Below are 27,749 nucleotides of genomic sequence, written 5' to 3'. Positions count from 1 at the left end.
GCACATGGTTTGCCTTTTAGAGTCCGATGTGTTAAACAGGTGCTTGGGGCTCACCGCATGCCACCATGTGGTGATGATCTCTTTCAGGTAGTCTGCTGTCTGTTTACGCTTATTCAGCCCCCTTCTTGTCATAAAAACCCGTTGGAAAAATGCAGGTTCCGCCCTTCCTGTACTTTTTCTACAGGCGACAGGTTGGAATTCACGCAGCCAGAATACCGAAAATATAACTATAGGTATAGTATATAGTGTATATACATGTATACAAGCTCTCTACGTCCAAAGCCAACTTCACAGAGGGCAAACCAGGAACACACTTATTCAGTTTTATTGGTTGGTTATTCCGTACAGATCTTAACACGTCATGTCTCTCTGGTCTAGTCTCGATGATCACCATGGGACAATGCCATAAGAAATGTGTTGGCATCGCTGACTGCAAAAGAAAAAAACACACTACAGAAGGATTTATCCCACCTGATTTATTTCTATTGCATCAGCCACACTAGAAGACAATGTAAGCAAGTCATGTTTTATTGGCATGTTTCCGTGAGGCATATTTTCTAATAAAAGCCAAGTGCCCCTGCTTGTTGGCTGTAGTACAATTTTAAGCACCACAAACATCCCTGTTTTTCATGACAAAAAAGCTGAGAGTAGTAAGTGGTGCTACACATGGACTACACATGTTCATAGGCGAGTGTGTTATCCACTAGGCTACTTCCACTGTTGTGACAACGTTGACTGGAAAAGACTGCCACCTAAATCGTGAGGCGTATGATTTATAAATTGAGTGAGCGTTCCAAGCATTGGCTTTCATGTCTGGTAGTACAAATCCAAAATTGAGGTATTTCTCCATGTTTTTTGCAGCATGTATGTGAAATCGAATATAGCTCAGTGCATTGCTGTTCAGTTAAAACCTTTTGCTTTCAAGCAGGATGATGAGGGAACGGACCTCAGATTTAGTGAGTGAATAGATCCAATTTTAGAAGAACCTTGGGCCCATACACAAATGACAGAAGCACAAGCCAAAAGCCGGCGTTCAATAGCAAGTCATTCCTCAGCCTGCATGAAGGGAATTGATCTCCTTTCTGCATGGTGTGATATCATGAGAAAAAATTCTGACCGAAGAGGTCCAGCCAGCCTGAGATATTCCGCGGAGTGTGAAAGGAAATCCCCTCACAACCCCACCCCCACCACACAGAAGGACACACACATTTCTCCCCAACACACCGGTCCACATGGACATGTTCCACATGGAGAGGAGCGCCGAATTCTTTTCAGCGAAGCCAGACTGGCGGCAGAGCCAACCTTCAAATTCCACCGTCAAGTTTTTTACCTAAAGCGATGGCAAATCTCCTGCTGGTCATTTATCAGAGGACAGACAGTTGGCTCATATTCATCTCCTTATTACCTTAAATGATAAAGTTGTATCAGCATGAAACAAATATACATTTTGGCATTAAATAGCCCATTTTTATTGACAAACGGCCATTCTCAGTCCACGCCGGGGGACTTCCAGATTTGAATAAGCACCGAGAACGAGCGGGACCTTACACCGGCAGAGAAAAGGAAGGGTGACTACCCTCCACACCATCCCTTTCTGAAGCTACTTCTTCTGTCACATGTCTGTCTGAGCCTTGGCTAGAAAGCAGAGGGGAGCTCAGCTCCGTGGCTCTCGAGAACAGCAGCTCCGGCCTGGTGGGCATGTCCTCAACTCGAGACAGCTCCTGAAGGTCAGAGGAAGAGGTTTGATTAGCGCGGGGCATTTTTTGGGCCATAAATAGTTTTACGTGTCATTGCGAGACTCGGGCGTTCTCTGGTGGTGTCATTTAGTTGCCATAACAGTGTATTGTTTTCTTTTTGTGGGCTCCCTGTCACAAGCCACTCCGTCGGGGAAAAGCAGGCGCTGGCAGGGCCGACGCCTCCACACTTTGTTGAAAATTGTACAGAATGCAGACAATTCCATATTTCCCTGTTTTTTTGTTTTTTTTTTTGAGAGCATGGACTGTCTGGTTTATAGTAAGACCATTTTCACCTCAATGACCTGAGCATGACACAACAAAAAGGGCCATAGTTCAGACAACGGTCAAAATTGGCCAGAAAAACCTCATGGGGTTCTTGTGTGCTGGCCATAAGATGATTGTAAAATGATAAGCAGCTATATAGACTCAATCAGAGTGCAACACCGGTTATAAATCACTTTGATAGAAGTGATTTAGTTAAGTCCAAAGCAGCATTTCTTATTAATTACTAAAATACATTACATATTATATTGAAATAACAGATTAGTTTATTAGTTAATTAATTTAATATATTTTATACAGTACAGGTAAAACGTTTGGACACACCTTTTCTTTATTCTCATGACCATTAACATTGGCAGATTCTCACTGAAGGCATCAAAACTATGAATGAACACATGTGGAGTTATGTACTTAACAAAAAGTGGAGACCTGACCTCCACAGTCACCGGACCTGAACCCAATCGAGATGGTTTGGGGTGAGCTGGACCGCAGAGTGAAGGCAAAGGGGCCAACAAGTGCTAAACACCTCTGGGAACTCCTTCAAGACTGTTGGAAAACCATTTCAGGTGACGACCTCTTGAAGCTCATCGAGAGAATGCCAAGAGTGTTCAAAGCAGTAATCAGAGCAAACGGCGGCTATTTTGAAGAAACTAGAATATAAAACATGTTTTCAGTTATTTCACCTTTTTTTGTTAAGTACATAACTCCACATGTGTTCATTCATAGTTTTGATGCCTTCAGTTATAATCTACCAATGTAAATGGTCATGAAAAAATAGAAAACACATTGAATGACAAGGTGTGTCCAAACTTTTGGCCTGTACTGTAAATATTTTAAACTTCTTATACCTTAAAGCTGTTTTCCATTATGTATACTCTCTGTAAACTCATACAAAGTTTCATTGCAGATTCTAAGCACATTTTTATTCATATCTTCATTAATTATTATGGACAGTGCAGAATGCAAACTGATCTCTGATCAAAAACAGACACAATCGGTGTCATTTCACAATGAACAACTTTAAAAAGAATATTTAAATCAGGTCATTTACAGTATTTCTATAACGTTCACAAATTCTTAGAATCTGGTTAACTCCAGATTCTGCTTGTAGTAGGACACTTCCCTGCTGCTCTTTTATACATTCATGTTCAACATTTTATTGACTGAAATGCAGTATTCATTTTATCCCTTGTGTAAATATTTAGTCGGTGCGTGCTGCATGCTTGCTAAGCTCTCACAAAAACTTACAGGGAGTTTTAAGGCTTGAAAAGGAGTGCAGATGTTGTTGATGAGCCAGATCTTCTTGACGTCAATGTCACCAAATGTCTGCTGTCGATCTTTCCGGGCGGTCATCTTTCTTTGCAGCTCTTGGGCCACACGAGTTCCAAGAGAAGTCTACATGAGGCAACATTGAGACAAATCTTCCATCCATCAATCCATGAGATTGCAAGAACTTCAAATGCTGTTTCACAAAAAGTTACATCACATTTGAGAAATTATTTAGACATGCGAATGAATAATGCAGATCGGTCTTGTCGAAAATTGCAATTCCCTTATTGGATGACTAATTAGTCAACTCGGGATCAATGCTTTTGCCATGCCTTTCCACAAAATGTAATCATTGCTCATACCCTGTGCAACCAAAACCTGGAATTTAGCGAATATGAAGCACACACACACACACACACTGTTGTTATGTCACACCATTGCTGCATGACAAGCTTTGCACACAAGAATTTCACTTATGCACTCTACCTGTGTATTGGTGTATTGATCTGATTCAGTACACCTCAACTGTGAGAGACAAAATGTAAAAAAACACATTGTATGGTTATTAATGAATGTTTTTGTATAATGGGGCAGAAAATAATTATTTAGCACCTACAAACAAGCAAGAATTTCCCTTACACACCTGCTACTTCTTCTTTAAGAAGCTCTTCTATCCTTCACTCGTTACCTGTATTAATGGGAACTGTTATCTGTATTAAAACACCTGTTCACACCTTTAAACAGTCAGATGATAACCTCCACCATGGCCAAGACCAGAGAGCTCTCTAAGGACACCAGGGAGAAGATTGTACCCCTACACAAGGCTGAGACATGCCAGTCTACAACAGGCAAGCAGCTTGGTGAGAAGAACTAAACTGTTTGAGCTCCCTCGACCTGGGGCTCCATGCAGATCTCACCTCGTGGGGTACAATCATCTTGAGAACGGTGAGGAAACACCCCGTAACTATACGGGTGGAACTGATCAATGACCTGAAGAGTACTGGGACCACAGAAATGTTACTATTAATAACACTGTATGTTGTCATGGATTATAATCCTGCAGAGCTCGAAATGTCCCCCTGCTTAAGACAGCACATGTCCAGACCCATCTAAAGTTTGCCAGAAACCAAATGGATGATCTAGAGGAGGATTGGGAAAATGCCATGTGGTAAGATAAGACCAAAATAGCTGGGGAAGACTGCTGAGTTGCATACCAAGAACAGCATGGGGGTGGAATCATTTCGCTTTGGGGCTGCTTTACTGCAAAGGGAACTGGACGACCAATCTGTATTAAGGAAAGGGTGAATGGGGCCATGTATTGTGAGATTTTGGCAAGAAACCTCCTTCCAAAGATTGAAGTTGAAATGTGGCTTCCAACATGACAATGATCCCAAACACAAAGGAGTGGAATGCTACTTGTAGAAATACAAGTTTCTGGCTTCAGACCATAATCTAATAGAGAATCTGTGCCCAGCAACAGCCCCCAAATATCACAGCTCTTGAGAAGATCTGCATGAAAGAATACCAGCTATAGTACAAACTTGGTGAAGACATACAGGAAACGTTTGACCTCTGTCATTGCCAACCAGAGTATTGATGTGATGTTTTGCTAAATTTCTGCACCACTATACAAATTATTTTTTCAAAAATCATACAATGTGATTTCCTGGATTTTTTTGGATTACATTCTGTCCTATGATGAACCTACACACAGAGAAATGGAAGCAAACATGAACATCTGCCACTTTTGGAAAAATTGGTCAGATCATTCTGTCACTATTGTGCATCTGAAATCTGGCAATTTACCCGCATTTTTGTTGGTACGTTGGGTTAATTGGGATCATTTCCATGTGGTGCAGGTTCATGGGTACAACTATGTACTTTCCCAAATCATGTTTATTTAAAGGTACAACATGGAATCACAAAGGACCTGTCCTGTGGTACAATCAACTGAAAGGAACAGTTTTGTACCTGGAGGTTTAATATTGTACCCTTTGTGTACCTTCATTTATCTGTTTTTAAGTGGGACAATTTGCACAAAGGATGCTGCAAAGTACTTTTTTGTTTCTCTATATGAATTTGAAGTCATTCCCAAAAGCATGCAAGCCTTACAGTGGTGTACGCCATTGGAGTAGGGCTCTTCGAAACACTTCTGGCTTCAGCCTGGTCTTCTGCTGCCAGTAAATCCTCATCTGGACCTGCCGGTTCTGATTTCATGGAAAAGATGAGAGGGACAGTGTGATTTACGATCAAAGCATTACATCCCACCGCACCATTCAGAGGCCATGTAATGTGTGTGTGAAACAAATGCTTCTCTTGTGTTTAAAATCGGGTTTGGGTGTTGGAAAAATACAGAAATATGCACAAATTAATAACCGTCCATGGAACAATATGATGACTTCAAGTACATTTGGCTGTTTTTAAATTGGAAAAAACATCAAATTACCAAAGATCAGACAATGCAAGGGCAGCAGGGCTCTGAGCAGTCAGAGGTAGTGTGTGCTTCTGTGTGTGTTAGCAGACACCTAATTCACTCCATGCAGAGTCTAGACAGAGCACACACCCTGCTTGGGAGTGCAGCTAATTGCTTGTTTTGGCGTAAAAGGCTGTCTGGAAGAAGAAACATTGAGGAAGTGCCTCTGGAGAAACACCTCCACACCACTACCTACAGAGCTCAGCACAATCCGGTGTCAAAGATCTAAATATCTATAACAAGCAGCTTTAAGGGTGAAGTATACCTTTCTACACTTACAAAAGAAAAGGGAATTGAAAGCCAGTGGAACCTACTGCAAATGGATTGAACCAAGATAGCTTGCTCACACGGGAATATCCCGAAAAAGGTGCACATTTCCACTTAAGTCTATGGTTGAATATGGTTTGTGGAGTCCTCTGGCACATTTAGTTATGAATGTCACAAAGTTTATGGCCTGAAAGGTCAAGTAAAATAAAAGAAGTTCACAGTTTTACATCTTTAGCTATGGCAGTTTTTTGTGAATTTATTATAGGATTGGTTATGTACATAAATTAGCTATAAACTGGCTGAGAGTGGTGGTAAAAATACACATTCTGAGCCATCCATTCAGTCAAGCCTTTTTTATTGACTGTGAATTTAGGATGCTGTAATTAATATGCTCCGTGAACAACATCATTATCATGGAAGGCTGAATTTATCGTAGGCCACACAGAGCATTTAATTATGGAATCTGACCTGTTATTGTACTGCAGCATTATGAGAGAGCGAGCCGTATATTTACACGAGGCATGCAGGTGTACTTTAATGCCACGGCAGCACGGTGTTGTAATAATGGGTGACTCTCTCCTCCGTGTGTTGTAACCACTCATCTTGGTGGGGAAAACCAGGCATGACTTACTCAAGACAACGCCAGACTGGAATTTTCCCAAGGTTTTTGGGGCCTTTATTGTGGAAAGTCTTTCTTCACTTTTAATTAAATGTGGTTACGCTAATTGACAGCTCATTGTATGACAATTCAGACTTTCCAGATTTCAGTTTTTGTATGGTGCATTCAGGTTCATTTCACGAATCACTATGACAACAGTCCTAAAGTCAGGGTTCTGCTGTAATTATTACATCAGACGAGCCACACAGTGTCGTACACACTGTGAAAAATTAAGTGTTTTGGTTGGTTCTTGTTTGAACCATGTTAAAGACACGTCCACAGAGTTGAGTGAATTTTACTGCCATTGGTAACCGCAACACGGTGGAAGTGTGATGTTGCTGTTCAGAAATTGCTATTTTCTCTGACATGTCTGAAGGCTTTTCAGATACAGTTGATTTGAAAATCCATTTAAATTAAAGCCTTGCTTCGTCTTTGCGTAACAATCTATATTAAATATTACATTACAGTTTACATTGTAAATATTTCATTGATATTTACCTAATAATTGCAAATAACACAGCATAACACAGCCTGCAGACAATGCTCTATCACACATGCAAGGGATGAGTGTGTGTGCATCTACTTCTTGCAGTTGCCATGTTGTTTTTGCTGGTGCTTATTAATAAGTATGCATGCATCTGTGTTTGCGTGCGTGTCAATGCGTGCAACCTGTTTTTTTTGGATAGTCCTCTCTGCAACGTTCATCTGCCCTGGAGGCCAGCTCTGCACTTTGGACTCTGCCCGTGTCATCTGGTGCATCTGAGCTCCCTGGTGATTGGTCATCTTCCTTCTCCTCCACATCCCCCTGGTTTGTGCTGCGTTGTTTGCAGCGCCCACTGTCGAGAGTCCCATGGATGAATGATTAATGACAAATGCGAGCAAATGTTGACCCTTCTTAATGTGTTTGCTATAACCTACATTTAATAGAGATAAGAAAAAGCTTTTTTGTCATTAATCTCTCTTTTTTTAGCTGAGGTCATTCCAGTTAACATTAATTAGCAGTTTAACTTCCCGCCAGAGGCTGTGGCTTCTGCAGCTGCGCTTTTGTCTCCAACCAAATGGTGACATCTGTCATCCCAGGACCCTGGAGTCAAATTTACAAACTTTTCTAGGTCACATTTCTAGCCCAGGATGTTACAAAACAGGATATTTCCTCTCCTGTCCTACCTGTAGAAACCCATAGAAAAAGTTTGTTTTAACTAACAAGGTAACAGAACATCAAGAATTGGAGGAAAAAAATGGATCACACACATAAACTGTCAAATGAATTCTTGTTATGGGGCAATAAGAACAAAAGTTAACAATTGATTGTTAAATAAAGCCGTTATAAAGTACAACTCATTTTTACAAGACAAAAATGAAAAGACTATAATGTTTGAAAAAAATGAATGAAGACTAACCAACTGCATATGAGGCTTCTAAAGACTTGCTACACATGACCATTGGCTATGTTTCATCACTTTTAAACGTTCCTGTCATCTATAAGACTGCCAGGCCTAGTTTAGCAAGAGAAAATGGTGCGTGCCATGAAAGCAAAACTATATTTGGGGCTCGGCCCCATTACATTCGTCCCTGCTAAAATATTTTGGGGTCTTCCATAGCCCAAGATACATCTAAATCTCTAAATAACTCTAAATGAATTGTACATTTATTTGTACAATTATTTGGCAGTTGACAGAGAGCACAGCTTTATTTTCTCCCAAAAATGTCATGAAGGCTCGCATCTTCAAAAAAAAATTTTGTTTAACAAATTTCTTTCAATTGTTAACAAATCATTGAGAAAATTAGATGTTAAGAATAAAATAATGCAATTTTCTAGTCCTAAAGTAAAAACAGACCCTAAAATACCAGATACCATGACTTCGAAATATTCTGTCTTTTCCTAAGCACCCATCTGCGCCGGCTTAATACTTTTACTTGCAACCGTTTTTGACTGACGTCTCCAGCTGATGTTTCTAAGACTGCTGCCAGCTGTGGAGAGATATCGGATGTCGCTCATCCCTAAGGCCCTTGGCACATCTGGCTCACCCTCACACCACAGCCGGCCAGCACTAACTCAGTTTTTGCAAGCCCAAACGTTTCACGTTTCGACACCACGACTGTACCTGTACCTGGTGCCGTGAAAAGATGCACTGTTTAAAACAATGGAGCCCTGTGCCAGAAAACAGTAAATACTTGGAGGGAAAAAAATATGATTGAGGCTAGGAAGATGAGCAAAAGGAAACTAAGTTAAGGTTGAATGTGAAGGCTAAAATGAAGTCAATAAAGGGAATGTTCAAGATGTTAAAGTGCAGGACTGATGTTTAAATGAAATATGGTTGATAAATTTGTAAATGCTAATGTTCCAAACAGGTAAAATGTTTGATCCTGGTCCATTGGTTGAATTTTAACTTTGTTAACTTTGTTAAGAACATTGTTAGGTTATCAACAATCAAATGGTCACAAGGTGAGACCACGGTGTGAAATTGGGTGTCATTTTGGACATGTTGACCAGAAATGGCCTCGGACACGTCTTCGGCGGTTGACTATAAACCCATTACGTTTAAAGTGTTTGTTTTATATTACAAAATGCAGAATGGAACACGCATGCTCCTGGGGGACTTTTCGATTAACATATATGAAGAGCTCTAGCTGAGTTGTATGAAAAGTGAATGTCTTTATGTATTTGCGGCAGTGCAGGTTTAGCACCTGGACCTCTGGTAGGTTGATGGGTCACTCAGGTTCCACTGCTGATCCCGTCCAAAATCCCCCACAAGACCTCCATCCACAGTCCAGAGCCGCGCTACTCCGTCTGCCGAAGCACTGGCCACAAAGAAGCCTGTATGAACCGTCAGCAACTCTGCACCCACCGCTGCTGCACCGTGGGCTCTCCAGCTGTGCAAGAGCAGAGGTCGGCATTCTGCACCCTGAAAAAGACCAAGACAAGCGCAGTCGCACTTGAGCTTGGACCGACTGCGAACGGGCTGCTTTGAAATAGTTTTTGTAGGCTCACCTCGTCTGGAGTCAGTCTGAGATGCTGTGAAATATCCCAGACCTGGATGAACCCTGCCGTGTCACTGGTGACCAGGAGCTTATTCTCTTGGTCTGAGCTCAGGCCCAGGACACACTCTCTGGCTTGGTTAGGTGCATAAAATTGCCCTGTTCAAAGAGAAAAGGGGCTAATAAATGTACCCTAGTTTGGTCATACTTACGCAATAGCTATATGCTATACACTGTTTTTTAATTGAATTTACTAAAAGGATGGATTATCAGAAGGTTGCCAGTTCGAATCCCAGTTCGAAGCCACTGTGTTGAATTCAGAGGACACGTTGTGTGCATCATAATGGCCATCACTTCACTTCCATCATATAATAATAATTTAAACACAACTCTGTGGATAACAAAAAGACATTTCTCACGTTTGAATTACCATGGTTGCATGGGGATCCAGAGATCATCCAGCAGCAGACGTAGCCGGCCTGGGAGCTGATGAGCAGTGGCCGTTCTCTCCACTGCCGGCACTCAGCATGATGCTGCAGGAACATGAGCTTATCCACTGGACATGCAGCACTAAAGGGACCGAAAAACATTTTTTTCAAATATCACTGTAATCCACTGTGTTGTGATATTTTTAGTGAAAGTGTGATACTGCACCACAGCACATGGTACACACAACAAAATTTTAACCTGTGCATTTAACCATCAGGATGGTTATCAGATGGCAGCCTGAAAGGCGCCTGAAGAGCAGGGTGTGGGGATGGTACTTTGCTCAGTGCCACCTCAGATGCACCTTGGCAATTCCAGATTTGAACCCGCAACCTTCCAGTTACAAGACCACCACTGCCCCTTTATTGTGTTATGTGTTGGGCAAGTCTAATTTCATATGAGTATGCGCCGTAATTAATACCGGAACATCTCTGTAATTTTAAATTTTAGCAATATTTGAGCCAACAGCATACTTTAACGAACTGATTCAAATCTTCGGCATGTAACACACGTACTTTTTTGACTTGCTATTGGCCAGCCTGACCACAGGTCTCTGGTTATCCAAGTCCCAGATGATGATTTCCCCATCAAAACTCCCAGTGGCCAGAAGACCACGGAGTGGGCAATGATCTACAGCCAGAATGTCACCTTGGTGTTGTTGGCTTGCCTTCCACGGCATTTCTGCCCTTACATATGTTTCCTGCAGAAAAAAAACAGCTTCTTGGTGAGGAAAACTGCATTTGGTTGCATTAAACAGTTTCCTGGATGTTTCGCCGGCTGTGGGTTCGACCACAAAACCAAAATCTAACCCAAGATGTCTGAAAGGTAAAACCCTCTAAAACAAGCCAGATGTTTATTCTGTTTTACAACCATTTGTCCAACTGGCTGAGGACACGTGAGCTTGTCATTATTCAGCCTGTATGCGTCGGTGGAAAGCAGAGCCTTACATTAGGATCAGTGATGTGGTACTGTGCTATCTGTCGGCTCCAGCCCACAGCCAAAAGGTGGTTGTCTGGGTTACAGATGACTCCTGTGACCTCTGTGTCAGATACAGCCTCCAGCTTGTGCAAGTTGTGACCATTCAGCAGATTCCAGACCTGATGGGGATATACAATATACAGTTTTATTTCATACAGGCTAACTGTGCATCTGAAACCAACTGTGTGGATGTTTATGATGATTATTTAGATACATTTTGATAAACACTGCATAAATCGCTTCATTTAAAAAAAAATCAGCTCTGCTTTATTATTCAGTAACTACATTTTATAAATACAGTATGAAAATGGCAGTAACTAAAGAGCTATGGGACTGATGGAACCATTTTAAGCACATATTACTGTTTTAAACTTTAAAGAACATTTTCATTATCCTCTTTTTCCTTTCATTATTTCAGTCTATAGTGAACAGGATTAAGAGTATTAACGAAATATATATAATTATATATTACCTTAATAGTGCCATTGGAGGCACCAGTTATTATTTCAGTCTATAGTGAACAGGATTAAGAGTGTTAACGAAATATGTATAAATATATATTTTACCTTAATAGCGCCATTGGAGGCACCAGTAATTATTTCAGTCTATAGTGAACAGGATAAATAGTGTCAACGAAATATGTATAAATATATATTTTACCTTAATAGTGCCATTGGAGGCACCAGTAACCAGTAGGCGCTGGGTGGTGTCCAGAGCCAGACAGGTGATCGCTGCCTCCCCATGGGTGTTCCGCATCTCCAGAATCTTTGATCCGGTCCTAATGTCCCACATAGCCAGAGAGGAGTTTGCACATGCTGTCACTACCTGTGACACACACATGCACATTAAGTGATTGTCATTGTGCAACACTGAAGCACAGCATATGGTGACACAGTGAAATGTGTCCTCTGCTTTTAACCACTGCCCCACTGCCCTACTAAAGACCTGAATTGTGAAGCCTCCAAACTCTTCAGTAAACATTGCATATTTAATTGAATGCATAAGAGGTCGAGTCAATCTTTTTGAAGAAGGGGACAGCAAAAATGACCTGTTTGAGATGAGAGTTGTAAAGAAGAGAAGTTAAGGCCACAGGTCTGTCATCAGACGCTCCACCATCCAGACGCAGAAGGCCCAGGTAGTCCCTGCAGGACACCAGCACCTGCTGCAGAGGGGTCTGGAGCAAAAGGAGGGGGAAGTTCCCGTGTTCGGGTGTCTGTCCAGCCACTATGTAGGGGAACTTCAGCTGGAGGCTCCTCACACACTGCTGGGACTGGATGTCCCATATTTTCAACACCTAATAACAAAATCATTAATCCACAGATACTACATTCAATATATATTTTAATAACGTCATACTGATTGGATTATTATTTCTGATGTTGGGATGAGATTGGACAGAATTCAGGTCACCAGGGGTCCATCTGTCCTCGCACTCACTGCATCTTTTGAGTAGCTGAATATTTTGCTCAGGCCTTGATGAATTGCCACATCCAGCACGGCGGTCCGGTGGCCCTCAAGAGAGGCTACAGGGCAAGCTGTCACGTAACAGGTCCAAACACGCACGACTGGCTCAACACCCGACGTCACCAGCAGACCCATGGAAGCACAGAAGTCAAAGCAGGTCACGCCCTTGGAGAAAACACATCAACATTTTTTAAAAATCTTTTTTTTTTTGTCATAAATTGCACGTGGGATTTCCTCTGTTTTCATCATTCTGTACTATTTACTTTTGTTGTGCTCATGCACAGTATCACTACTACAAAAAGCTGGGGAACTGAGACCGAACTGAAATTTAATGAGGGCGTGGGTGCAGGCCAGCAAAAAAACCACAATAACAAGAAACAATCACAGGCCCCGTGAGTCAGGCGGATATATTCGTACGTCCTGAAAGTATCGTTTACTCTCACACATTGCATGACGCATGGACACCCCTGTGGCCCGAGACGTGTACACGTCTGGGTAGATCATTTACGACCACTTATCTGCGGCGGAACGCTGCACACATTTTTGCCCTAAATGTCTTCTCTGTGTTTACTTTTAAAAAGTGACCTGGGTCAAGGTCACAGTGAACGGTCACCATGCAAACCTGCAGCAGTGGCCGTGTTGGAAACAGGAGAGGGTTGTGGTGGATCTTGGACCTACTTTATTGATTTTCCAGACGTAGCTTTTGTTCCTGAGGCTGACATCAACCAGGACCACTGAGCTGGTGGCACTTTCTGATGACGTCACCACAAGGTCTGCACCAGGTCGGTACTGAATTCTGTTGATCGGCTCCTCGTGAATCTTGCCAACGTGCTGATAAGAAACCCGTTGGCTGTTGATGCAGACGTCCTGTAGCAAGCAGAATGAGGATTCTACTTTATATTCTACATTCCGGCATGATGTGATCCTATTTTATCTTGATCTTGATGTTTTTCCATGCACAGAACAGCATCTTCACAGGCACAGAAAGACTGAAAGTGTAAATGTCATATGACGTTGCACCCGAGCAGACAATGCTCTAGTACAGGGGTCACCCACAACACCTAATTCAACTGAAGAGTTGAATGTGCAGGACAAGTGCCCTCCCAGACCAGGGTGGGTGACCCCTACCCAGCTCTAGCAAAATAAGTTGGAAATGGCAGTACCAATTCAAGACAGCAGAATATGCTTTCTATGGTAGCGACCATCTGGAACGTTCCAGAGAACTTCCTTTCATGCCTTATGTTGCATCTACGGACTTATCAGTCATTACTGTGAGAGATCCGACTGAAATGAAGCATAGCACCTGCAAGTAGACTCTCTGAGGGCCTGTTTGGTTCGTGAAGGGGATGTCAAACAAGCCCTTGTGGGGACAGAGGAACCTCAATATGTTCACGCTGCCCTTATCGTCTCCCCAGACCAGCAGTGAGGGGTTACCTGGAGACTGGGAGCGGGAGGGACAGTCAGCAGAAGCACATCAGATGCCGGGTCTAGAGAGGGTTTAAAACGTGCTGCACTTACTGAGGTGTCGTACCAGTAGCACATCGCGGTGACCGCATTACTCAACCCTGTGACAAAAAGAGAGTTGTAAGTAGATCACGACAATCCACAGCATGGGACAAAATGTCCTGATGCTTACCACACAAGTGGAACTCCTCGATGTAGCTGCTAGCAGAGATGTCGAAAAAGCGCAGCTCCCTGTTCATGGTGGCGACTGCTATTTTGTGAACGTTGGCCATGTAGACAGCGTCTGTGGTCAAGCCCCTGAATTTCTTGCGGTTTCCCTCTTCTTCAGGGTCCCCAGAGAGCTTTTACACACAGCAAAAAAAGAAACATGAGGGAAAAGACCATGACTTCATCACCATCCGAATGAAAGACAGCCTCAAACACTGAAAATTACTTTACTTTACTTTACTTTACTTTATTTAGCAGACGCTTTTATCCAAAGCGACTTACAGGAGGAAGACACCAGCAATTCTCATTCGGTTTCTATAGATTTTGAGGCCGAACTTGTCAGAAAAAGAACATGCTTGGAAATTGTTAAGACAATTTTTTTTTTTACATTTTGTGCATTGTGTGTGCATGTGCGTGTTAACAAGTTAATTTTGCATTATAAAGTGAAGAGATTGTCATTTGTGATACACAGCAGCACAGCACACACAGTGAAATTTGTCCTCAGCATTTAACCCATCACCGATCATGGTGCTGTCCCCAGTGGCACCTCAGTGGCACCATGGCGGCTCGGGATTCGAACCAGCAACCTTCGGATTACGGGGCTGCTTCCTTAACCACTAGGCCACCACTGCCTCCATTACAAATTGAATTCACGCATTCATGTGCATGTTGCATTTATTAAAGAGTGGTAGTGGCTTAGTGCGTAGCACAATCGTCTTAAAAGTCGCATGTTGAAAGCCCACTTTCCACCGTTGTGTCCTGAGCAGGGGGACTGTCTCCAGGGGCACTGTCCCTGTAACTACTAATTGTAAGGTGCTCTGGATAAGGGCATCTGATCAATGCCGTAAATATAATTGTATTAATGGGAATGATTTATAAGAGCGGACTTCCACAGGGAGTGCATGTATCAGGAAGACAGAGGTGACATGCTTGCGACATTCCTAATGCTCACCTGCACGGATGTGACGATGTGCAGGCTGCGGTTCCAGACAGTGAGCGTTCCTCTCTTACTAACGGTGATGAAGCGCAGAGGTGGAGGCTGGCTCACCGCAACCATGCGGACAATTGGCTCACGCTGTTAGTCAGCAAAAAGTGCATTGACTGTCACTTGCATTCACGACTGTCGTATGTGCAGATGGCCTCATGAAAATGTCAGTTTGCAAGCATCGTGATGTGGACTACCTGGCTGTGCAGGCAGTGGCGTATCAGTGGCTGTGAGGTGCGGGGAGCTCTGGCCTCCTCCTGCTCCGTGCTGTCCCTCTGTCTGTAACACTGCAGCAGGTAAGTGCACACCTCTTCCCAGCCCACCCTGCCTCGACAGAAGATGTCCACCTGTGCAAGGGTGCAAGAGAGAAAATATGCACTTTACCTAACAGCAATACTGCCACCCACTGGCTGCAAGGGGCGTTTCTTTTGGAACAAGGTCACTGCACACTGACACCAAATGCAGATTTTAGAAGCATTTTCATGCACTGGAAACAAAAAGAACAATCAATATAAAGTGTAGTAATAATATAAATAGAATCTGTGAAAGAAACAGGTCTCTTTATAGTCCCAGTAACGCGATCCCTTGAAAGTGAAGCGATTGTCGTTTGTGAAACACAGCACAGCACACCGTGCACACAACTAAATGTGTCCTCTGCTTTTAACCATCAACCCTAGTGAGCAGTGAAAGTGAAAGTGAAGTCATTGTGAAACACAGCACAGCACACAGTGCACACAACGAAACGTGTCTTCTGCTTTTAAACATCACCCTTAGTGAGTAGTGGCAGATTATTCACCAAGATTTTACTCGTAGTCCTTCTAATTATGGGGCCGCTTCCTTAACCACTGGGCCACCACTGCCCCACTGCGCCCACCCGGTCTCTCTGGTACTGGTATCACTGGTATCACAGGAAAGCATTCATCTAGATTCTTCTCAGTATTGACTCCTAGGTGGTTGAATAAACTTCTACTGAGCAGCTGAGTCACTAAAGATCTTCAAACACAAGCTGCAAACCTTCCTTTTTTTAGGAAATACTTTGATTAAAAAGGGCTTTTACGTAAATGTACAAAAAAGGTTGGGTTCTGACCTGTTAAGCAAACGGTATTGACAGATATCACCATCAAATTTAATGAAGGACATTTTCTAAGTCGCTGTGGATAAGAACATTTGCCCAAATCCTGTAAATGTAGTGATAGAAAAGCTCTCATCTGAGTGAACTTGTTCACGTGCCTCGTTGAAAAGCTCCTCTGCCTTACTGGCCCAGTGTTCCAAGCCGGTTATTGCAAGGAGAGCTGTCCGAAATTCCTCCAGACCCATAGTGTCATCTGACGGACCACCAGGGATCCCGTTCTTCTCTCTTTTCCCCTGCGATGTGGCCTCTGAGGTGATCTGCCTGGTGAAGCTCAGTTGTAAGAGTTGGAGGTGCTCAAGCTTCAGCTCATCCTGCAGACTGTCACCTTTACATTTCCTGTTTGGATAAAAAGACAATTTTTAAAAATTAATACATACTGTTATGTACTGTTATGTAATAATACTGTAGTATTAATACATTAATACTACAGACAAATCTAACACTTACACAAGCACATGCGTACACATTGAACAAACAAATACAAAATGTATAAATACATTATAATTTTTCTTAGTCTAGCACCCAACAATCTCCGAGCATGCTCTTCAATGACAAGTCTAAGCCTTATCAGGGCTCTAGGTTTGTAAACTCGATATTCTATAGAAATCGAACGAGAATTGCTGGTGTCTTCCTATTGTAAGTCGCTTTGGATAAAAGCGTCTGCTAAATAAAGTAAAGTAAAGTAAAGTAAAGTAAAGTAAAGTAAAGTAAAGTAAAGTAAATATTAATACAATAATACATATGTTATAAAAGTCATTTTATTTAATATATGTTACATATTTGGAGAACATTTACATTTAATATTCAAGCAGTACAATATATTACTTATTAACAACTAATTGTTACTTTAACTATATGTACATTTACATGTATATGACCATGTACAATTCTGTAAATAATTCTGTCAGATTGTGTAGAAATGCAAAAGTTTTATTTTAAAGGCCTAATTAAAGTAGCATTGCCATTTATTACTGTTCTCATTTTTGAAGTATGACATTTCTCATTTTGAAGTCTAATTCTGTTTCTTTGTAGATAAGTTCCTGTTGCTACTGGCAACAGAGAGATAATTAATGTAACTACTTATATTGTTCTTAATGTTCATTATACAAATTATACTGTGGCATCATTTAAAAATTAGTATCTATTTGAATTATTTGTTTCATGGTATCATGATACTAGTTATAATTTACTTACCAAACTCTACAATGAGGGGTTTCTTCCTCATAGACCGTCCATGGGTTATTGCTGTATCTTTTTACACCATCCATTGTTTTTGTGCTGGATGATTTTCATATGGTCAGAATATTATCCAGTGTTTTGTTGCTTCCTTCCTTCCTTCATTTTACCATCTAGAAGGTCTCCTGCTCGATATCTGATGTGGTCCATAGAATGACACTGTCTGGGAGGCCGAGCGAGATGTTGATCCTCTACAATGGCAAACAGCACCTCCCATTTGCTCCAGGGCTTTCACAGCTTCTTTGTTTCTCATGCACCCTGAAGACAAAGCCATTCAGAGATCCATTAGTCCAAAAGGAAGGAATGCGCAAGTCTCCAATTGATGAATCATCTGTGACTTCACACCACAAAACTCAACCCAGTCAGGAGGACGTCTGGGAAACTTCCATTGTATCAAGTGTCCTGCCTTGGTTCCTGTACCAGTGCAGGTGTGATATCTCTTGAAGGGCTGAAGTTAAGTAAAGGAATCTGTGGAGGTTTAACCAAGCTTGAAATTAGTTAAGCTCTATTTATGATTAACTTAAAAAAACGATACTTTTTTGATGTCCTTTCATGGTGTGGAAGTTATCTTTTTGCTAAGATTTTCTCACTCATTGTGCCTTATATGAAATGTATATTTCCTTTAAGAGATTGTAAATTTTAGTTGATCACAAAATTGATTTCAACCCTTTTCAGGCATGGGACAAAGTATCTCCATGCAATAAGTGGACTCTGTATAAATCATTAACAGACTCTGGTGATGCATCTTGGCCATTATCCACAGTTGTATCCACGGTTGTCGTGGTTACATCTCTAGCCTAGTATGGGTTTGAGCTATAGGTCATGAAAATGAGATGTTGTACAGATCCAGTGTATTTTTTCTAATGTTTTATGATATACATATGGAACAGGTTTCTACAGTAATCAAGAATCCAAAAATCCAGTAAATTAATGTCAGGCCGTGTCATAACGTGAAATGGGAAAGAGAGGGGTATTCAGTCAAACTCAGCAACTTAAAAAACACACATTTTATCATTTATGGACCACCAGATTTTTAAAATGTTTCCCTACGATTTCAAGCAATGTGTAAATAACATGTTTACTATAATATGCATACATTAGGGTAATATTAAATTATAGATCTTATTCTTTTGCCTGTTAAATTGGTCCGCCTCTATGACGTCAATGCTAACTAACTAGACTACATTGCCCAAGATCCTTTGCGCACTCCCATCAGGCCGTTTACTTCCTGGTTACCTTACAACCGTTTTCGTATTCCGCGCTTGTGGCAGTGCCTGGTTGATGTGTTATTCCTTGACTCTGCTTCAAATATAAAGATGAATCAAATAGCAGTCATTAGCGGACAAAGTTGCCCGATGTGAGTCGTAAGGTACGGTTTCGGTTCATCAGAGTGTTGTAAAAGTACTGTGTTTACACTTCGAGCTGTCACTCGAATTGTTCGCACAAGTGACCTTAAATGACTGAGTTTAGCAGCAGTTGAGTATTTCTACAGGATGTGTTCTAAACTCGATTGTTGCAACAATCGAGTTGAAACTGCATGGAGAACTGAATTTCTATCCATCGCATTACTGCAAGTAATTCCCATAACTGCAGCAGGGAGGAAAATGGATGGGTTCAGAAGGACGTTCCTACGCCTGTGCAAGGAGAGCGGCATGGAGCCGCAGGAGTCTGTGTTGGCACAGCTGCAGCAGCTGCGGGGCTCCATGGGCACCAAGCTGGACCTGGCTGGCCAAAGCCTGTCTGCAGACACCTGCTCTGTGCTGGGCAGGGTGCTGAGCCAGGACTCCTTCTTCACCGAGGTTGTCCTCAGTGACTGCATGCTCAGTGAGGAAGGTAGGTAGGTCTGTTTGCCTTTATTTCTGCAATTTCCTGAGAAGCTTTTGACGATTCTCTACTTGATGCATGGGCCTTTTTAATAAGTTTCTTTATCCCCATAACTAGAGGTCTGAACTATGAACAAGTGTGACATGTTGTAGTACTTGTTGTGCTTTACTACTGGATTCTTCAATATGAAGTTCTGATAAAAGCCATACAAGCAGTTTGGAAACTTGCCATGTGATGCACGGGACACAGAAAATTAGTCTCACTTGTTAAAACCAACTTCCACTATAAGATTCTGTGAATTCTACAAGCATTCAGACAAAACTATTGCACCCAATATATAATGGGTGTCAAAACTGTGCAACAGTTCAATAAAATAATGTGGTTATGCAGTACCAATATATACAACAAAAATGATCAAGATGGTGTGATGCACGGGATGACAATGTCACTGGTCTAAAAGCTACTCAAGTGCTGTTAAGTTTAACATATGACAGCCAGGACTAAGAGATAAACTGTTCATTGTATGAATTTAATATTTTAATTATTTCACTATTCAATATAACTTATAGACACTGAACTTTGAATCTATGGGTTATGATAAGAATTTGCCTTGAATTTCATTAAAATGATAAAAAAGTTGACATTGTGAGATGTAACCGTGTTTCAAATGTCTGCAAAACCTTCAGTTTTTTAAATACATTGAAATTTAACAACGTTCCACATTATCTGAGTACCCATATTGCATATTGGGACAAGAAAAAGTGCAAAAAAAATGTTTAAGCATTTAGGTTTCAGTGTTTGAAAAGGTTCTTATTTAAAAAAAAAATGAACTGAGTAAAGCCCCGTATTTGCATTAAACTGTAAACAGAAGCTGCTGATACCTTACATGTGTCACTTGCAGGTGCCAGGTTCCTTCTGAATGGCCTGTGCTCCAACACTGTCATCAAAGTCCTTGATCTGAAGGTAAGAGACTCTTACGCAAACCTTGGCTTTGGCCTGAGAGAGCACAACTAAACATATTCATTCATCAAGGAAATGTTCCACAGGGAAACAACTTGAGAGGCTCTGGAGCTGAGGCTTTGGGGAAATTGCTGGGACGAAACAAGACATTACGTAGGTGAGAACATGTCTTTCAGGTTAACATCCGAAGCAAGCATGAACACAAAGCATAGCTTTAAAGTCCACTGGCTACGGTTTGTAGGTTGGTCCTCGAGTGGAATGCCTTGGGCATTTGGGACGAAGCCTTCTCTTTATTCTGTGAGGGCCTGGCCTCCAACTGCTGCCTCGTCCAGCTGGATCTGCGCAACAATCAGATCAACCACCAGGGGGCAACTGAACTCGCAGTTGTCCTCAGAAGGAACAGCACACTGCAGGAACTTGGTAATCCTTACTTTTGTTCAGGACCTTTTTCTGTTTTGAGAACAATCTCTTATATTCGGACCAATGCACTATTTTTTCTATTAAAAGCAACCATGAGTAATTTGCCTCCTGTATTGTCAGGTATATTTATATATATATATACTATCGTATAGTGCGTTCGTACATGTTTTTTATGTTTATTTAATCTAACGTGATGTTTCTGTGCGAATGGATAGATGTGCGATGGAATAACATTGGGCTGTTAGGCGGCCGCGCCCTGCTGGAGGGGCTGCAGCACAATCGTACACTGGTTCATCTGGAGATGGCCGGGAACAACGTCCCCAGTGACACCCTTAAAGCACTCGGTAAGCAAGAAAAAAACGTGTCATATTTCACAGTGTTACAAAACACAATATCTGACTCGTCCATTGTGCATTTGTAAAATCAGAGCAGGCTGTAAACCACAATGCTGACCGGCAAAGCACCCTCAAGGAGAGCCACAACCGGACTCAGGTCCTCAGCAAAGAAATCCAGTTCCTGAAGGAGGAAAAGGGCCGTCAGGTGAGGAACGCTCGGCACATGTGGAGCCTCTTGAGTCTGGCGTAATCCATTCAGTTTTCTCTCTCCTCAGTTTGTCAGTCTAATGGACACCATAGATAAGCAGAGGGATGAGATGGGCCGAAGCAGTAGGTGAGTGTTGGGGGGGATGTGTTTTTGCTTTTAAATCATCTAATTCTGTATCTGAAGTCTAGGAGGAGAGCAGACTATAGATAGTTGAGTGGGCATTCGTGGAAATGACGTCAACATCATTCACCAACCACCAATATTTGGCACAGAGAGGGAGCCGTGGCGGCATTTTTCCACTGGTTCTTCACATGATGGAATTAAAAAATACATTTGAGCTTGTTTTTAAATCCAATCACTGAGCAACTGCAATGTTTTGCATGTTTGGAAGCCATGGCGGTCGATGGAGTTACTTTTTTAGGGGAGGGGTGGGAAATTCTCTGACAAAGCATGAGAAATGGGAGGTAACCTTTGCCCTTACAGTGACATATGGGGCCATATTCTAGATCCGACCGTCTGAATGGTGAAGCAGAACGGCCAAAGCACTCTTTACACATATCACCATTTCTAGTTACCGCAGGGCCATAGACAGGCTAGCGGAATTCGTATTAATCTCACAAAGTGAAGTTTTCATGTCATGGGAGCTTCAATTCCCATCCTTACATGTAAACACAAACTGTGAGTGTTTGTCTTGCAGGAACATGTCGGTCCGAGTTGGACAGCTGCAGGATGCCTTGACCGAGCGCAAATCTCTCGCCAACTCACTCACCGCAAAGTAAATGCACAATTGGATTAAATGCTTCTCATCTGATTACGTTGAATGACTGATGAAATCAACACATGACCAAAACAATACTTTTTTTTTTTATGTAAAGCATGTTTTAGGCCAGACCTGAGTGCATTAAACTGTATTAAACGGCTATACGAGCTCTCAGCAACCACAACACTTCATAGGACAGAACTTTAATACACTCCAGCACTTTCACTTTCAATCACTTCTGGACTCAATCCGCCCAGAATCCTTGCACAAATTTCTTTACTTTTTACTTTCACTTTACTCAATTGCACACCATCAACCCTACCTGTTACACATATTTTATGTTTTATGTTAAAGACATAATAGTGTAATATTTATTCCCAAATGTCAAATTCAAATTTTATTTGTCACACATACAGTCATACACGGTATGATATGCAGTGAAATGCTTTTTGCGACTGCTACAGACCATAGTATTGCAAATGTTGCAAGTATACAATGAACCAATATGCAAATATTGCAAACATAACCAAATATTACACTTTTACGTCTTTAACATAAAATATGTGTAACTGGTAGGGAGAAGGCGTGCAAATGAGTGAAAGACAATGTTTAAAGAAAAGAGCCATAAAAAAAGAGCAGTAAAGTAAAAAGCGCAAAGATTTTGTGCAAAGTGATTTTGTGCAAATGTGAAGTAAATTAAAGGAACAGGTGCTACAATGTGTCATTATTGTATAATAAATAAATTATGGAATGTTTTATCGAAGGCATTTGTTGAAGATCTATCTTGTTCTCCTTCGTATGTACAGGCTGCAGATGACCGAGGCGGCTCTCGCTCTTGCTGAGCAGAAGGTCCACAGCCTGGGCGATCTCCTGACCAGGGCCAACCAGGAGAAGACTGAGCTTCTTGGACAGCACAGCAAAGAAACGACTAGAAGGCTGGAGGTTAATTTGCAGTTTTCCTGAGAAAGTTGATGAACGAGTTGAGGAACCGAGGCTTTAAAAAGAAGCTGGTGGGGTTTTTTTTGCAGGATGCTGCACTCAGGGAAGGAAAGCTTCTGAAGGAGGTGAATTCTGTGACGGAAAAGAACAGTCAGCTAAAAAGCAAGGTAGGAATCCTCAAATCAAACATTTCAGCTCAGGCAAAACTCCAATTTTCTGATCCACCTCAAGCGTGCATGCGCCGCTTCCTCAGGTGGAAGAGGTGGAACGCCGGTGTAAAGCCCAACAGGAGCAGATCTTTGAGCTGAAGCAGGAGCTTACCAACTCCAACGCAGAGCTCAGACTCCGTGTGGCCCAGGCGGAGGGTACAGCAGACACACACACACACACACACACACACAGAGAACCCATGTCCATGACGGTACCAATACCTCAACAAATTTATCTCTGGTCTTTTTTTGCAAAGTAAATGTTTTGCACGCAGACCTAGGGAGGGGCTACAATTCAAATGTCTAGTATATTTGCACTTTGTACAAATGCTGAAACAAAATTGTATGTGCTGTTTGATACGTGTAACAGTTTTGGTAATGAAAAGCACAACTAGATGAGGCTGCCTGATTGTGAACGTGTCAGATGATCAAGGTAGCTATGAACATACCTTATATAGTTTATAGAAATGATATCCTGTCATTGTGGTCTCCAAAAGACTACATTTAAAGGCAACTGAAAACTCATAGGTAAAATGCAAGCTAATTTAACACACAATTTTCATGAAATATATTGATAAACTAAAGATCTATTAATCTGCTCCTCTGTTTAACAGAGCGTCTGGAAATTGAAAAGAGACGATCCAAACAAGCCTTGGAAGACGTGGACAGTTTGCGTCACAAGGAGGTGAGGAGAGTCCCGGTGTAAAATCTGATTGAAGTCCAATTGAAGTCTTAGTGGTGAGAAAAGATTTTTTTTACAAACTGTGTTTCATTTTCCAGGTGGATCATGTGAACCGTCACTTGGAGGAAACTGAGCGGACGATGCAGGAGCGCATTCTCAAACTCGAAGGCCAACGCATCCAGTTAGAAGAAGTATGTGGCCTTCGCTTCAAGCCCAGCTTTCTGGTGCGGGACCGGGTTCATTTCCGTCGTGCTTCTCCTTCCAGGAGCTGAGCAGGGTGAAAGCGGTCGGTGTGACCGAGAGGGCGCAGGCAGAAGAGGAGTTGGGAAAGGTGCGCACCCAAGTGCGCCTAGAGGAGGTAATAACTGAGTATCCATACAGTATAGATGTCATGAGCGTCTGTCTCATTCTGAACTTTTGACTAGTTTATTGTACACTACCAGTCAAAAATCTGGTTGCACGTACTCTATGGCAGTTTGGAGCCATTTTGAAGATTCGAATGCTAGTAATATATTTTTTTTGTTTATTACATAACCTCATATGTGTCCATAGTCCTGTGTCATGTAAAACATGCCAGACTCATAAATGATAAGGGTTGTTCAAACATTTGACTGGTAAAAGCCTCAAAGCATAAAATGATGCCTGCTCTCCAATAAATTGAATGGATCAGAAGTATATTGTAAAAGATCCTTAACCACAAGATAACTGGATTAATATGAGCCAATATGGTTAGAAATATATTAGAAATAAAATTGCCTCCCCTAGGGGGCAGTGGTGGCCTAGCGGTTAAGGAAGCGGCCCCGTAATCAGAAGGTTGCCGGTTCGAATCCCGATTCGTCAAGGTGCCACTGAGGTGCCATTGAGCAAAGCACCGTCCCCACACACTGCTCCCCGGGCGCCTGTCATGGCTGCCCACTGCTCACTCAGGGTGATGGGTTAAATGCAGAGGACAAATTTCACTGTGTGCACCGTGTGCTGTGCTGCTGTGTATCACATGTGACAATCACTTCACTTTAAACACTTAAAACATTTTAAACGATATGTAGGAACTTTGGGAATAAAGTAGTTTTTTTTCTCTCAGTGTTTGATGTCCAGCGCTGTACCCACCTTCTTCTCTGCAGCAGCAGCACCTGAGCAGCATGGAGGAGAAGCTGCGGGCCATGCGGCAATCGCGGGACGAGTCCATGGGCCACTGCACGCAGCAGAAGCAGACCATCGCCGAGCTCCACGCCAAGCTGGGCCAGCAGAGTGTGGAGATGGACTCGCTGCGGCGTCGGATTGGCGAGCTCCAGCAGGTTCGCTCACTTCGTCTTCCGCCCTTCAGGCCTTACTGAACTTTTGTTGTGTTGTTTTTGCCACCGAAATGATTTTCTCCAAATTCGTGAGACATTTTGCATTTTTTTTCTCTTGGTAAACCACACCCAAGTTCGACGTACTGTGGGTCTCGTATGTTTTGGATAGTAACTATTTAATGAGAGATGCTCATGATGGGTGGTAGTAGCCTAGTGGGTAACACACTCGCCTGTGAACCAGAAGACCCAGGTTCAAATCCCACTTACTACCATTGTGTCCCTGAGCAAGACACTTAACCCTAAGTTGCTCCAGGATGGGGGGACTGTCCCTGTAACTACTGATTGTAAGTCGCTCTGTATAAGGGCGTCTGATAAATGCTCTAAATGTAAATGATGGGATGAATGTTAAGGCATCTCAAAAACCTGGACCATTCAAAATCCCCAGCCGGCCGCAATTTCCGGGTCTCAAAAAGAGGACGTATCCAGTGAAAAGAGGACCCACTAAATGGAACTTGTCTCTCTTCATCATTCTTTCCATTATTGATTTAAACGGTACAAAGGGGACACCAGTGTTGTTGTATTCTTGTGGGACATGAAGGACTGAAGGATTTTTGGGTCATTTGGGCCAAAAAATAGCCAAAATGTGCGATAAATTGCTGCACTTTTTCTCTACTGTGCCCGTTGGACTTTTATTCTTTTCTTGGACAAATCATCATAAACCCTGCACTGACCAACTGCAGGCTCACTCTAGCCTGGAAGGGCGTCCCTCTCTGTAGCACTCTTGTATGTGATTATGGGCTATATAAGATTATATAGATTATATAATGTTAAATTACTGGTTTTGCGGGAATTGACACACCTGCAGAATTGGGGTAAAACCTGTGGACTGACCGAGCAAGGAATTTCATGGCTGCTTTTCAACTGCCTGCAGGAGCTGTCGGGAAAGGAGCAAGATAAGATGGCGGAGGTGGCGAGGGTCCGGGTGGAGCTCCAGGAGCAGATTGGGCACCTGCTAGCTGAGAGGACAGCACAGGGTGGGCTGAAGGAGAAGATCGCTGCCCTGGAGAGAGAGATTAAAGGTCAGTGGAGCTGCCCTTGACCATTTTCTGTGGCGTCTCGTGGCGTTTTTCTTGCTGTACTCAATATAGATCCTAGTTGGACTCTGGTGGGGGGATTGTAACTGAACATGATTTTCTCCTGTCATGCCGGACGTTGGTCTGTTCAGTGTTAGGCAGCAACCACAGAGAAGCTCTGCTGGACAAGGAGAGCGAGATCTCCTCCCTGCTTGAGAGGCTTCGCATGCGAGAAGGCGAGATCCAGCGCATGCGTGAGGACGAGGCGCAGAGAGCCAGCTGCCTGCAGAACGCCATCCTGACCTACGTACAGGGTTCTTCACTCAGCCACTTCAGCCCCAAAAAGTGAAACCGTAACCCCAGGAGCTCAGCTCCACTTACGCCCGCCTTCCACCATTCAGCTATCAGGCCTGTGTTGTAAGTGGGTCTTGTGTGCTGATAGAGCATGAAAAGTTACAGTATGTAATCACAGCTTTTGAAGTTGAATTTTCAGTTTTTATTTATTTATTTTTTATACAATACACAGAATACATTGCGTATGAAATCAAACACAAATGACCAATCTCACTATAACTGTCTTTTTAAAATGAAATGTACAGCTTGTATCAGCAATAATTATCTAAATTATTTTTTTAAAGGACAAATTTGGCTTTTTATACTGTGTGATTTATTTTTTTTTTGTAATACTGTTTGTTTTTTTTTTTGTTCAAGGCAGTTTTTTATATTAAATGCAAACGGCTTTGACTCATCTGTAAATTTATTTGTTTGGCTCTTTATATTAAACATTTTTTGGGGTTTAATTAAACCAAACAAATGCTTCAGTTTATCAGCAGGGTGAGGCTGCACGTTTATGAGCGACATTCGCTCACACCTCCATGGTTGTGTGTTCAAATCCCAGCTTGGGCCTTTTTCTGTGCGGAGTTTGCATGCTCTCCCAGTGTTCGTGTGGGTTTCCTTCGGGTTCTCCAGTTTCCTCCCACCAGCCAGAGGCATGTACACTAGGTGGTTTAGCGACTCTGAATAGTCTGTAGGTGTGAGTGTGTCTGTGCGCCCTGTGGTGGGCTGAGTCCCTGCAATGTATCCAGTGCCCTGGGATGGGCTCCGGCAGCCAGGGCAGTAAGTGAGTAACGCAAACTGAGATTTAGGCTTTTGGACTAAATAATTCGGGTTAAAATTGTATATGATAAATGTTTGTATGTACTATTAATCACATGTCCCTTTCAAATGAATATTTCAAGACAACATTGGCAAGTACAGGAATTACGCCCCTGGTCCTTTAAATGTCATTTGGAGACTCGATGCAAGGATAAAGACAATTGTTTTGGACAAGACATTGCACTATTTAAATCATAGGTTTATTATGTGGTATATATATGAAATAGGGGTTAGGGTTAGGTAAACTGCGCTTTTTTGCATCAGTGATGATTCATG

At 42.2% G+C, this 27,749-nt stretch overlaps 2 protein-coding genes across 12 annotated transcripts; one reads left to right on the top strand and one right to left on the bottom strand.

Annotated features, from left to right (window-relative positions):
* Positions 1–472: 472 nt before the first annotated feature.
* On the bottom strand, positions 473–18,062 carry LOC114766745 (WD repeat-containing protein on Y chromosome). Of its 6 annotated transcripts, none has more exons than XM_028957913.1 (23): positions 17,975–18,062; positions 17,575–17,874; positions 16,479–16,716; positions 15,446–15,595; positions 15,216–15,338; positions 14,229–14,397; positions 14,111–14,157; positions 13,896–14,033; positions 13,271–13,459; positions 12,566–12,757; positions 12,177–12,422; positions 11,789–11,953; positions 11,601–11,639; positions 11,098–11,247; positions 10,666–10,850; positions 10,095–10,234; positions 9,678–9,823; positions 9,374–9,591; positions 7,355–7,521; positions 5,400–5,494; positions 3,774–3,812; positions 3,267–3,413; positions 473–1,721 (listed from the first exon to the last, which is right to left on the bottom strand). In XM_028957913.1, exons 2-23 carry the CDS (start codon positions 17,646–17,648, stop codon positions 1,545–1,547), a joined length of 3,234 nt encoding a protein of 1,077 aa, XP_028813746.1. In that variant the 5' UTR covers positions 17,649–17,874; positions 17,975–18,062; the 3' UTR covers positions 473–1,544. The 6 variants fall into 6 exon arrangements, with proteins under 6 accessions (XP_028813746.1, XP_028813755.1, XP_028813738.1 ...); XM_028957922.1 differs by having other exon boundaries at positions 17,962–18,032; XM_028957905.1 differs by having other exon boundaries at positions 17,575–18,056.
* Positions 18,063–18,845: 783 nt separating this feature from the next.
* lrrc45 (leucine rich repeat containing 45) lies at positions 18,846–26,940 on the top strand. Of its 6 annotated transcripts, none has more exons than XM_028970736.1 (19): positions 18,849–18,985; positions 19,213–19,449; positions 20,342–20,403; positions 20,487–20,557; positions 20,642–20,820; positions 20,908–20,940; positions 21,036–21,164; positions 21,248–21,360; positions 21,431–21,489; positions 22,061–22,138; positions 22,930–23,065; positions 23,152–23,229; positions 23,316–23,427; positions 23,886–23,956; positions 24,052–24,144; positions 24,219–24,311; positions 25,075–25,248; positions 26,177–26,324; positions 26,471–26,940. In XM_028970736.1, exons 2-19 carry the CDS (start codon positions 19,221–19,223, stop codon positions 26,665–26,667), a joined length of 2,055 nt encoding a protein of 684 aa, XP_028826569.1. In that variant the 5' UTR covers positions 18,849–18,985; positions 19,213–19,220; the 3' UTR covers positions 26,668–26,940. The 6 variants fall into 6 exon arrangements, with proteins under 6 accessions (XP_028826566.1, XP_028826567.1, XP_028826569.1 ...); XM_028970735.1 differs by having other exon boundaries at positions 19,210–19,449; XM_028970737.1 differs by having other exon boundaries at positions 18,867–18,973; positions 19,210–19,449.
* Positions 26,941–27,749: the final 809 nt, after the last annotated feature.

The sequence above is a fragment of the Denticeps clupeoides genome, chromosome 2 (genome assembly GCF_900700375.1).
Source record: "Denticeps clupeoides chromosome 2, fDenClu1.1, whole genome shotgun sequence".
NCBI lineage: Eukaryota > Metazoa > Chordata > Actinopteri > Clupeiformes > Denticipitidae > Denticeps > Denticeps clupeoides.
This window is presented reverse-complemented; position numbering and strand designations above follow the sequence as displayed.